Here is a 12,195-nt window from a genome sequence, read left to right on the forward strand (position 1 = left end):
CTTTTTTCTTTCCAATTTACACGTGTGTATGCCTGAAACTACAAGGGACAGAGCCTTTTTAGTGCGGCCCCAGAGGCTTTGAAATGGCCCAAATAAAGTGATGCTAGTTTAATGTGCATTGTTTGAAACACACTTTTATTGGAGAATTTATGAATATTTTGAAAGAATTTCTTTATTTTATTTGTACTTGGTTCAACGTACATGTCATTTATAACCATCATGGTTACAGGGGGGCTTTTACTTTTCACATCTCCTCCTGTATATACTACATCATAATAATAATAATAATGATGATGATGATAATATTAATAATATTTCATTACACAGGTAATCAACATCATTAATGCAGCACAGGAAAGCAGTCCTATGCCTGTTGCTGAGGCCTTGGATCGGGTACTGGAGATCCTAAGGACCACTGAGCTCTACTCTCCACAGCTGGGAACCAAGGATGAAGATCCTCACACAAATGACCTTGTAGGCGGGCTGATGACGGTAAGTCGCAGATCCTTTAGAGCACAAAAGTCCTTCAAGTAGTTTGAAACAACCTGTTTCCTCCATCTACCAATGAATCAGTTCCTATATGACGACTCTTGAATAGCCAGGATGCCTGCACTATGAATGCCCGCGATGTGGTAATGTAAATGCACGGCATTTTGGGAACGTCCTTGAATGTGGCCCTCGTATTTTTGCAAATATATCAATTCGTATTTTGGAGGACGGTAAGAGAGCGGGAGGCAAAAAGCGACTCACAGACAGCAATGGTGAAGAACAGAAGTAGAAAGAGTGCCAAGTTGGCAGTCTTGGCAACAACCCCAGAGGAAGTGTTAGATTGTCCTTTGTGCTCCTGTAGGCTGGAGAGGAAAGCCCACCCCACCCTTTCTTTCTCCCCCCGCTCCCTCGCCCTCTCTCGCTCTCTCTCTCTCTCGCTCTCTCTCTCTCTCTCTCGCTCTGCACACATGAACCTTTTCCTCTCGACTCCACAGGCCTGGAAACATCCTGTTCTTTGGATCCGATGAATAAGCATGGCTTTACTTATACATGTCCACTGCGGAAACACAAAAGCATAGAGGTGTTGGTCCTTCGCCAGAAAGATTTATTCTGCATAGGTGATAAAGCTAATGGAATCCGAAAACCATGAGGCGTCTGTGATTAGAAGATTATTTCTACACAATCGTACTGGTTTATGAGGCGCCTAGCTGAATTTGTGCTTTGCTAAAATGATAGGTGTCCAGTTTGCTACGGTGAACGGGATGCTGGCTCTGAACTTAAACCGCCCAGTGAACATTAAGAGAGGAGCTGTCATCTTTCTGGGTGAAGAAGTCTTAAAATAGCCAGCGTGTAGCAGAGGCAACGCCACCATGAGACAATGCTGGGGTCAAAGATGAGCCAGTCTCCTCTTCCTTTTTCACTTGTGAAGTAAACATTTCACTCTGTGACACACACCCATGGACTCACCAACACCCAGCAGATATATCTAGCATGGGAATGACTGGATGATAGAAGTCTGTAATTTTCATTGCTGGCGAGTTGGAGAAAGAACTTGAAAGTTGATGTTCATAATGTCATGTTTTGTTTTTTTGTTAATTTGGTTATTTTCCATCAATGTGTCGATTGCGGCTCTGTCGGCCGTGCTGACTTTGGCTGACCTGTTAAATTTGAAATATAGGTAAGCAGAGACAGGAGACCAACTATCTGCTACAAAGTGATGGCAACAGGTGAATGGCTTTATATGTAGATAGGGCTCAAGGTGCTATGGCGACTCAGGCTTTGCTTTGAGCTACATGGCTGTCCTGTTAACCAGCAGGGAAAGCCAGCTGATCCGCATTGTGTGCAAAATGTCATGGCAGTCCATTCAAGAGCTATTTATAATATTTGTAAATTACCTTTCAAATTCTTAACACACAGTGTGTTCGGCACAGCTGGTACAAATCACAGTCCTAGCAGAGCCGGATCATTACGCTTCTCACCACGTGTTTGATTATTTGGGTGATGAAGTGTTACCCCACTGATAAGCTCCATTTGCTATCACAGCATGCATCAATGCCCAGAGGAAGACAAATGTCACGATGAAATCATTCGATGCAGATTATCTGACCTGCGAACATAACTTATCACAGTGTTATTTCTTACTCGGTCAGTTCAGAAATTTGTTTCTCTTTTGACTGCGTGTTGGTGTCATTAATAAGCTCAATTTGGCCATGTCATCCCTCTGTCGGCTTAACGTGGCCTTTAAAACGTTGTGTCACCACAGCACAGATGGAAGAACACTCATAAAGGCAGGAACAACAGGTCTATTTCTACATTTGTCATTTTTTTTCTTTCTTTTTTTGCGCTCTCGCGTGAGATGCACTTCCTTACAGAGCTGTTGAGACAAATCCAAAATCCAACCACCTGTTTCTTATTTAAATCACAATAAACACAGGTGATAACTGACGTTCATCTTTTGAATGTGCGTTATTGGGACTGCTGTTTTGGTTTAATGATTTATTGGCTCTTTAACTACCAAATTAAAATGACTCATAGGTTGTGTGTAGACAATATTACATTTGTAATTATTTTTTTAAATTTACTATTGGCATGGAGATTCCTCCTGACTTGTGGCTCATTCATATGCCATTCACGCTGTTTTGTGAAAAACATCTGTGATGGCTGAATCCAGATGTTCAGGCTGATCTGGCACAGATTTCTTTAAAGTCCGAGCTGATGTTTCTGTGTGTGTGTGTTCCAAATGGCTTAATTTTCCAAAGATAACTTTTATATAACATCTAATGCAAGCATAAACTCAAAGCATCTGAAGAGTTTCACTCTCCAGATAATTTTGACGGTACACCGCAGGATTTAATAGAGGTGATGCTGGTGCTCCTGACAATGAGCTGAAGTCTTCATGTGGCTGTTTGAAGAAAGCTGAAGGATGGATTTATTCATTCTGTGCATGCATTTTTTTTTTCAACTGTTTCTCTCTACCTGCAGTCCCTAAAACTCTTTGTTTCTGGTCTACAGGATGGTTTACGCAGGTTGTCGGGAAATGAATACATCTTTTCCACCAAACGTGAGTTTACAAAATGCATACTGCAATTTCGACACAGAGTACAGATTTTTCATTACATTTTCTTTCCAGCTTTGGTGTATATTGTATATTTTGTGTATTTTGTATCTTATATTGTTCAACTGCCTGCATCTTTTTTTAAAAAAACATCCTAGTTCCCTTCCTCCCTTTCCTCTTCATTTGAATTCCTCCTTTGTCGTGTCTTCCTTTTCCTCACAGAGCCCCACCATCTCCCCAGTCACCTGACAACTCCTCTGTCGTTAAACGACATCCCCCCTCGAATCGCCCAGACCATGGAGAATGAGGACTCTTGGGACTTTGACATTTTCAACTTGGAGGCGGCAACCCTGAAACGGTGAGGCTGAACCTGTTTAATGCTGCAGGATTAATTTGTGTGTTTTTTGGGGGGGAAAAATAAAAAGAAGACTCGCGATGACAGCTTGTGTTAAAGTTTCATGTTCAATCATCCCACAGGCCTCTGACCTACTTGGGCCTGAAGATCTTCTCCCGCTTTGGGGTCTGTGAGTTCCTAAACTGCCCTGAAGCCACTTTGCGCTCCTGGCTACAAGTCATTGAAGCGAACTACCACTCGAGTAACTCCTACCACAACTCTACCCATGCAGCTGATGTCCTGCATGCAACGGCCTATTTTCTCTGCAAGGAGAGGGTCAAGGTAAATTAATAATGTTAGTTTTAAAAAGTATATTACAAATTAAGCTAATATTTCCTGATTACTTGTATCATTTAGAATTAAAAACAATGCTCACTTATGGTTTATGTGAATTATCTTAGGTCAGAACCAGATGTTATAGATGGATAAAATAGTTATTTAAAGCTTCAGCAGCCTGCCCTACTTTTGTTTGCAAGAGTTCACCATTTCTGATTTTTGGACCCAGACCTCTACAGTAACTAAATGCTGGAAGGTAACACAGCCAGACACAAGTATCAGCACAGTCTTGGGTGTCACTTGTCCTGTCTGAGTCTACTTTATCCTAAAAAGTCTTGGTTTTGCCCAAGTGTGTCAGTAGCTCAGTAACTGTTAGGTGATGTGCAGTGGCTAAAGCTGCTTACCAAACCGTCTATTTCTGAACTCAGTGGAGTGATCTTTCATTGGCTTACCCCGTAAACTGTGTAGTTATATCACCAGGGTTAATAAATCCCTTGAAATCTGCAGGGTTAGCAGGTTTAAAATCTGTTATGTACTGTTGTATAGTATACTCTTTAAATGTCTTAAATATACCTCAAATCAAAAGTAGAACAAAGCTTTTTTTTTTTTTTAAAAACAAGTGCTTTAAAGACTAAATGATTTTCGGTTTCTGGCTTGCATTAGACATGAAATGTGTATTATCATAAAAGAATACTGTGTGAAAGTCTTGAGCCACTCCTTGTTTCTTTCTGTTTTGCTTCCAAGGAGTCAGACTTTCATGTATTATTATTTTATTACTATTATTTTATTTATATTTTTACAGCGGTCATATTTTACTCCACTTAACACTGACCTTTGAATCAGTCCAGCATAAAAATGCATCTAGCTCAAGCAATGAACCAGCGTTGTGTCCACACGTAACAGACAAGTCAGCAAGCAGCCTGTCACAAAAACAACATTTCTTCCCACTTCTTTAGTCGATTCTATGAAAAATGTCAAAGATAACTCAGTTTGATGGACATATAGCTTTTTCTCACTGACACAATGATTCCCAAAGAACTGTTTGCTGAAACTTGGAATATTTCAGCATGGTGCAGTACATGTTCTTAAGAAATTTGAGGAAATTGGACAAATTGGGGACAAAAGAAGAAATGACAGCCCTAAAACACTATATAGATGAACAGTTTTTGAAAGTCATGTCTTTAGGAAAGAGGAACAAATCCAGCAATGATCTGAGAGATAAATCTGAATCCTCAGCTGATTCATTTCCTGCTCACTGAAGTCTCATCAGAAATGGTCTCAGTGGAAGGGTGGCTGTTAAGAAAGCTTTTCTTAAGGTAGGGAAACTGGGAGAAAATTACACCAGAACTGAAATGAAAATCAGTGACCACAGGTGTTAATAAATGATGAATCCAAGTTGAAAAATTTGGGTTCAAATTGTTGTCGGTGTGTACGGAGGAGGTCAGGAGAGAGGTACAACAATGAGTGTGAGCAGCCATCTATAAAACACGGTGGAGGTTCTCTCATGGTTTGGGGCTGCATCTCAATAAACGTTGTTGGCAATATTAGAAAAATAGAATTATAAACTCAGAAAACGCTGTCAGATCTACTGTGCAAAACCATCTGGAAACATTGGCTTCATTTTTAGCACACTGCCAGTGCAGTAAAAGCAAACCTGGATAGAAGAACGCACAGTGGATCAATATCAGTCATGGATTGGACTCCCCAGACCCCGGATCTCAACATTATTAAAGCAGTGTGGGATCATCTTGACAGAGAACTGAACAAAGATGGAAATGTTTGTTATATAAATGTTATAATAGTAGAAGGTTATACTGTGCCAACTGTTAGTATAGCTTATCATTCACCTGATAACGATTAAGCTATTCAAATGCCAACCTTTAACTTCATTGGCTTCTGCCAACAGCAAAGTCTGGATCCCATTGATGAGGTGGCCGCCCTGATTGCTGCTACCGTGCACGATGTGGACCACCCAGGCCGTACCAACAGCTTCCTTTGCAATGCAGGAAGCGAGCTGGCCATCCTCTATAATGACACAGCTGTACTAGAGAGTCACCATGCCGCACTGGCCTTCCAGATCACCACGAGAGATGATAAGTGCAACATCTTCAAAAACATAGAAAGGTAGGAGATTTATGATGTGGCCATCTGTGCGCTTGCTTTTACTGCCAGTAGCTCTGTAAAACACCACAAGTTCCCCAAACATAAATGTATTAGGTGTCCAGACTTTAAGCTTTTTCCCTAATAACTGAGTTAAGAGGAAGAATTTTTAGGATGTAGCTACATTTGAAGCCTCAAGGCCTAAATTAGTTATCGTTTATACTAGACATCAAGCTGTCTAATCTGCTGTCACTGTGTGCTCAAAGGACTAATATTTACCACACAGCCTTTGCTTGCACAGACTCGGAAAACTGATTACTAAATTTCTATTTTGGGATGAATTATTTATTTCAGTTTAAGTGAATTTGCTGACTTTTGATCAGATAAACCAGGATTCCAGGTATTTTATTTTACGGGTTTTTTTGCACACTCTACAAAATCTTTAGATTTTGCAACGTGTAAGGTCAGGCTCATTTATATTTAACATATGGAAGCACTTTGAGACACGCACATGATCTGAAGTATCATAGGACTTAAGTCTCCATACGCACTGATGAAAGTGATACTGTGTGTTTGTGTGTGCTGACAGCAGCCGGGTAGTAATGTGATTTGAGTCCCAAAACAGAATAGCTCACATTTGCTGGTCCCCTCCAAGGGGGAAGGTGAACAAAGCATTCATTCATGGCCACTGTCACTGTAGTGAAGGGGAAAACTGTTCACACGGGTTTCCAGGCTATTTACCACACTGTCATCTCACTCTCTGTTTTCGCTTCTCCCCGTCTTTCCCTCCCTTACCCACGTGATTCCTGTCCACTCTTTCTCTCAAGGAATGAATATCGAACATTACGACAGGCCATCATTGACATGGTGCTCGCAACTGAGATGACCAAACACTTTGAGCATGTCAACAAGTTTGTCAACAGCATCAACAAACCACTGGCTGCTCTGGAGGAGAATGGGGTGAGAATGAAATTAAACACTCGTAAATGTTTTTAATATAGATTTCACACGTGTGAGGAAATATAATTTTCCCTTTTTCCCCCTAAATAAACCAGAAAATGATACACCAACAAGCAAGCCACGGTGGTTTAAGGGCTTGGGGAGATGATAATACTGGTGTTTGCTGTGGTACAGATGTCTTTGTAGGGGGAGAATTTTGCAACTTGGTACCATCTTTCTCATCCCTGTGTGGAATGCTCAACACAGACATTTAAAAGCTGTATTGCTTTTTTAAGTGTAGGACTTTTAGAGGGCTTGTGCATTTGTGTCTGATGTAAAATGTGATGAAGGTCAGGTTTGGTTAATAAAAGAGTGCCTTGAGGGAAAAACATAATATCGTTTGACTGTAAGACAAAATGCAAAGATCTGGAATAAAATAACTCTGCTAGGGGAAACTAATCTTCTTCTGCAGGTTGGTTTAACATAACTCTCAGTGAATTCAGTCTTGTAACATAAAGTACAACTCATATCATGTGACTTCATGAAGATTGCTGTGCTCATTTACATGGAAGTGTAACTCATAATTAAACGACTGGAAAACTAAACCCTATCAGCTGCCAGGGCTGCACTTTGTAAAGACATATTAGGTTATTCGTGAAGTAGTTCACTTGTAAGGTGCTGTTGATTTTAACTAAAAACATGAATTTGAGTTTATTTTGTGGTAAATGTTTGCTTTTTCTTGTCTTCTTTCTTTATATACAGGGAAACAACGATGAGGAATCTGTCAAAAGCATCTTGACATCCCCCGAGAATCGCATCCTTGTCAAGCGGATGCTGATTAAATGTGCAGACATATCCAATCCATGTAGGCCTCAGGAGCTCTGTATAGAATGGGCTGGACGAATCTCAGAGGAGTATTTTGCACAGGTGATTAGAGGGGGGGAAAAAATAACATAGTGTTGAATGCGTGTGGAAATGGATCCAGCAGGAAGCAGCTGTAATGTGTTTACTGGGATTGATGACTCCTTGCGCTCTTATCTCTGATGCAGACTGACGAGGAGAAGAGACAAGGTCTACCGGTGGTCATGCCTGTGTTTGACAGAAACACTTGTAGCATCCCAAAGTCCCAGATTTCCTTCATAGACTACTTCATTACAGACATGTTTGATGCATGGGACGGTAAGTCTGCACAGCATGACAGAAAAAGTACTTTTATATCTATATTTGTGTCAATTCCTATGCATGCACAGGATCAATATTCGTAGGAGGTTCAGTTATTCGCTGTAATGTGATTAGGTGGCATTTGTCTTTCAGTGTCATAATAAAATTCTCAGTGTTATTAGATCACAGCAAGCATACTCAGTGTTTGGTACCATCAAACATGGCCTTTTGTTGCCTTGTAAAGAAATTAATCCAAAGGCTCATACTGTAGGCAGATACACTATAGATGTTATCAACCTGGTAAGCTTGCTAGTGTTGTCTAGTTTGGATGGAATGGCACGCCCGTAGACTGTTAGGGTGCATCACATGCACATAGATGTCCTAATTAGTCCTAACTCACAAATAAAGTAGTCCTACATTTTCACACAGCCATGTTATGATCAGATAATCATTCAAAAAATGCTGCAAAAGGCACCGAAACCACAAACACAGTTGAGAGGACTAGTTCAGTGACTTAGTGTTAGTGACACAGCTTGCATTGGCTGCTGTACCAGTAGCCGTGTTCTATATCTGCTTGTATAACCAAGACGTTATTCACTTGGGGTGGGCTGTGATGCTTCAATTGTTTAGAACCAGTCTCAAGTGGCAATTAGGTTTGCTCTAAAGTCCAATCGTGCTATTTTCTCCGTGTCAAAGCCGACGGCTGACACACCATTGGGGGGCAGGGGAGGTTATTCATTCTCCATAATGTGTCCCAAACATACAGGGGAGGAAAAAAATATATGGAGTTTATTCCTCACCTTCTGTAATGGTAAATTATTACTTATAAAGTGCTTTTCTAGAAGCCTCTTTCACCCTGTCATACAAGCACTTTTTTTCCCCTCCACCTAAGTGCTTTGTCTAACATTCATGCATACACTCACACTCCAATGCATGCATCAGGGGCAACTTTGAGTTCAGTATTTTGCCCAAGGATACTTCGACGTTCAGAGTGAAGTAGCCGGGGAATCGATCCACCGACCTTCCGACTCGTTTACGACCCACGGTATCTAATTAAAGTTGGCGCCGACATACAACGCTAACTGATTTATCCCCCTGTAATTAGTTAGCATGCATGTGAGTGGAGGGATGACAGCTGAAGAGCCAAAATGGTGGATTACATTAGTATTATGGTTTCATTCTCTTTTCTGTTTTCTCCTGTGTGCCCGTGCACACCCAGACACGCCTGTATTGCAACTGTTGGTTATATGTGGAGAAATGACATGAAACTATAGCGAGGCAGATTCAGTTTATTATGACTCTCATAATAATAATATTAATTTGATCCATCACCTTTATTGGGTATTCGGCCATTGGCACAACCCAAGTGGCCGTCGGAGGAACTGCAGTTTTTGTCACGTTCCGCTGTCTTCATTTTTCAGCACCAGATGCTGCTGCTTGTTTTTATACTGTGACAGTGAGATAGAGATGTTTATTAAATATAAATGTGTCATACTATCTTTGAAACGAAATGTAATCTTTAAGCCTCATCTTGGTTTTTCTTCTCCCCAGCTTTTGCAGACCTCCCCAATCTTATGCAGCACTTGGACAACAACTTCAAGTATTGGAAAGGCTTGGATGAGAGGAAGCTGCACAGCCTGCGACCACCTCCCGAGTAGGTGCTGCAGTGTTTGTGCCCTGGGACTCTGTAATCTGAGGCAGACCTCCTCTCTCTCTCTCTCTTGGCTGGGGGGGGTCTCTCTCCCTGCCAGCCCAGCCAGCCAAGGGGCTTCCTCGCCTTCACTCTCCTGCTTCCGTAGCACACCGAGCGTCCACATGTCCGTCCATACAGAGAACCACAGAAGGACTTCCTTCCTGACAGGCAGTTGCAGCTGTAATGCTGCGGGCTTTACGAGCCTGTCGTACGCGAACTGTGACAAACAGACACAGACACGCAGCATCCTTACGAACTTCTTGTGCCTCTCAGGCAATCGCAGTGTAGCTGGTCAAGTGACATGACTGAAAGAGGGTCGTTACCGGTCTTCTGGCGAAGCACCCGTCCCTCCCCGATCGCCACGTGGGCACTCCTGTCTGCCTGTGAAGTTGCTGTTTGAGTAAAAACTGCTTGTTTACTGAAAAGACTCGATGGAAGCATGGTCTGGATGAAAAAGGTATCTAATTCAAACCAGGCCGTGAAATCACTTTTGACCTCCATTCCTGTGCTCGCAGCAAGGCAGGACTGCTCTTTCAACCCCCTGGAGGTCACACCATGAAAGAACACTCCACTGCTTTTCTTTGTTTTTTTGTTTGTTTGTTTGTTTGTTTCTGTTTTGGGGCAATATTCACACGTGTCCGAGAGAAACCCAACCAAGCTGTCTTAGCAGACATGTGAGAAGAGATGCTTTCTTTATGGGTCGGGGGGTGGGGGGGATCTTTCTCTTAGGCCACCGCTGAGAGACAAAAACCTCAACATCACAATCGTAGGTATCTAACTGCAGATGATTTGGTGTGTACATTTTTCTTAAGATGTTCCATATTTTCTATATAAAAATTCCTAAATGAATTAGTTGACGAGAACAAAATGAATTTATAAAGAGCGAGAAAAGCCAAAGCTAATGAAGACAAATACTACTATAACTCTCGAAAATTCACAATTATTATTCATATGAAGCATTACCATATTAAACTTTTTTTTTAAATTTTCTTATCAAAAGTACAGTACCAGTTTGAATGAACACTTTTGTATTGCACTGTAAACAATATTAGAAATGTCTACGTCTCAGTGATTTGTCCAGGGATGGGATGTTGCATTGGAGAATAAGCTGTTATTGTTGATCATCAGGAGTTTGCGTGCGTGCGTTGTGTGTGTGTGTGCGCGTGCGTGCGTGTGTGGGTGTGTTTTGGTTGTTGCTGCGAGTGCGTGGGTGTATTCATTGTTGCAACAATCCCTTGCTCTTGGTTTAATGCTGTAAACCGCTTGACATTTGACAACAGCAGAAATATGTGAAAACATTTTGGACTTGAAAAATTTTGTCTCCCAGAAATTTTTGTATCTGGTTTATCCTACTGAAAAGACTGCCTTATTTTATACAATATTTATACAGTACATCCCACTGTGCAACTGCAACAGACATCTGGAGTTTTTATTATGACATAGTCAGAAGGTTATGTTCAAGGAAATCTCAATATTTTTATAGACAATGAATTTTACACTGGATTTGCAGCAAAAGAGATCAACCATTATAGCTATCTGAATACTTTTGAATGGGATGGTCACGCAGAGCATGTATACAGAGAACTAAATGGTTAAGAAGGATGTGGATCGCAGAGTTGTCTATCACTGTCTTTAAGCAGTCTCCTGGAGGCCAGCTTGTATTGATTTTCTTTTTTCTTCTTCTTCTTCTTTCTTTTTTTTTTTTGCTTTTGTTTTGGATCAAACATCATTCTATTTTGGCCACTTGTCCAACATCCTTCTGCACAGACCCAGGGAACAGCTTTTTGTTCAAGGTTGGATTCAGATTAGGATACTAATATATGTTAAAGATTGTCGCTTATTAAGAATATTTCCTCTTTAAACAGTATATTAAATGCCATAACAGCTAAGCAAATGGTGGTTAACAAGATGCGCTGACCACGATTATCGTTGTTTCTCTCAAATGACAGAAATGTACACGCAATCAGGGGATTTGTTTGTTCCTTCTGATACACATTGGTCTGAAGGCACGGAAAAAAAAAAAATTTAGAAACTATTCAATGAAAAATAAAATAATGTCAATTATATATTTAATGTCTATGATTCAATGCCTTTTCTCTGACTTGCTCATTTATTTCACAGCCTGCAGTAAGACTCTGTCTGCCTCCTCAGGTTATTTCCATTAGTTTATTCTTTTCTTTTGACTTAGTTTAAATAAAAGATTTTCAACATTTTGTGAAGCATCTCAAACTACATGGCAGCCGACTGAGACCCCGTGTGACACACTTCATCACAAAGCCGTTAAAGGATATTTCAGCTGGGTCAGGAACAAGCCAGCTGAGATATAAATGGAGCAATCTCCCCCAGATCCCTGCACGTTTATTGTATAAAATAGTCAAAAAACAAACACATTAAAATGTGACTGAGGCTACTTCCTTTCTGTGGCACTTTCTTTTTAATCTACAAAGGAAAAATAAGACACGAGTAAGATTCCCATTTTCATTTTCTTTTTGATCCTCCCACATATGATTAAAACAAGGCTTTTTAACTCTGGTTCAAAGTACATACTCCTTAATTATTTTTTTTAAGCTGCTTCATTGAGGTATTGGA

At 40.8% G+C, this 12,195-nt stretch overlaps 1 protein-coding gene across 2 annotated transcripts in view; it reads left to right on the forward strand.

Moving 5' to 3' along the window:
* pde8a (phosphodiesterase 8A) overlaps positions 1–11,672 on the forward strand; it is a 52,520-nt gene extending 40,848 nt beyond the window's left edge. For both annotated transcript variants that reach the window (XM_031728854.2, XM_039608458.1), the window contains exons 14-22: positions 328–492; positions 3,001–3,049; positions 3,266–3,401; positions 3,521–3,719; positions 5,620–5,837; positions 6,641–6,773; positions 7,515–7,679; positions 7,802–7,931; positions 9,465–11,672. In XM_031728854.2, the coding sequence (XP_031584714.1) occupies positions 328–492; positions 3,001–3,049; positions 3,266–3,401; positions 3,521–3,719; positions 5,620–5,837; positions 6,641–6,773; positions 7,515–7,679; positions 7,802–7,931; positions 9,465–9,571 (1,302 nt within the window). In that variant the 3' untranslated portion in view covers positions 9,572–11,672. The remainder of the gene's footprint in view (positions 1–327; positions 493–3,000; positions 3,050–3,265; positions 3,402–3,520; positions 3,720–5,619; positions 5,838–6,640; positions 6,774–7,514; positions 7,680–7,801; positions 7,932–9,464) is intronic.
* Positions 11,673–12,195: the final 523 nt, after the last annotated feature.

Source organism: Oreochromis aureus, linkage group 1, assembly GCF_013358895.1.
Source record: "Oreochromis aureus strain Israel breed Guangdong linkage group 1, ZZ_aureus, whole genome shotgun sequence".
In the NCBI taxonomy this organism is placed as follows: Eukaryota; Metazoa; Chordata; class Actinopteri; order Cichliformes; family Cichlidae; genus Oreochromis; species Oreochromis aureus.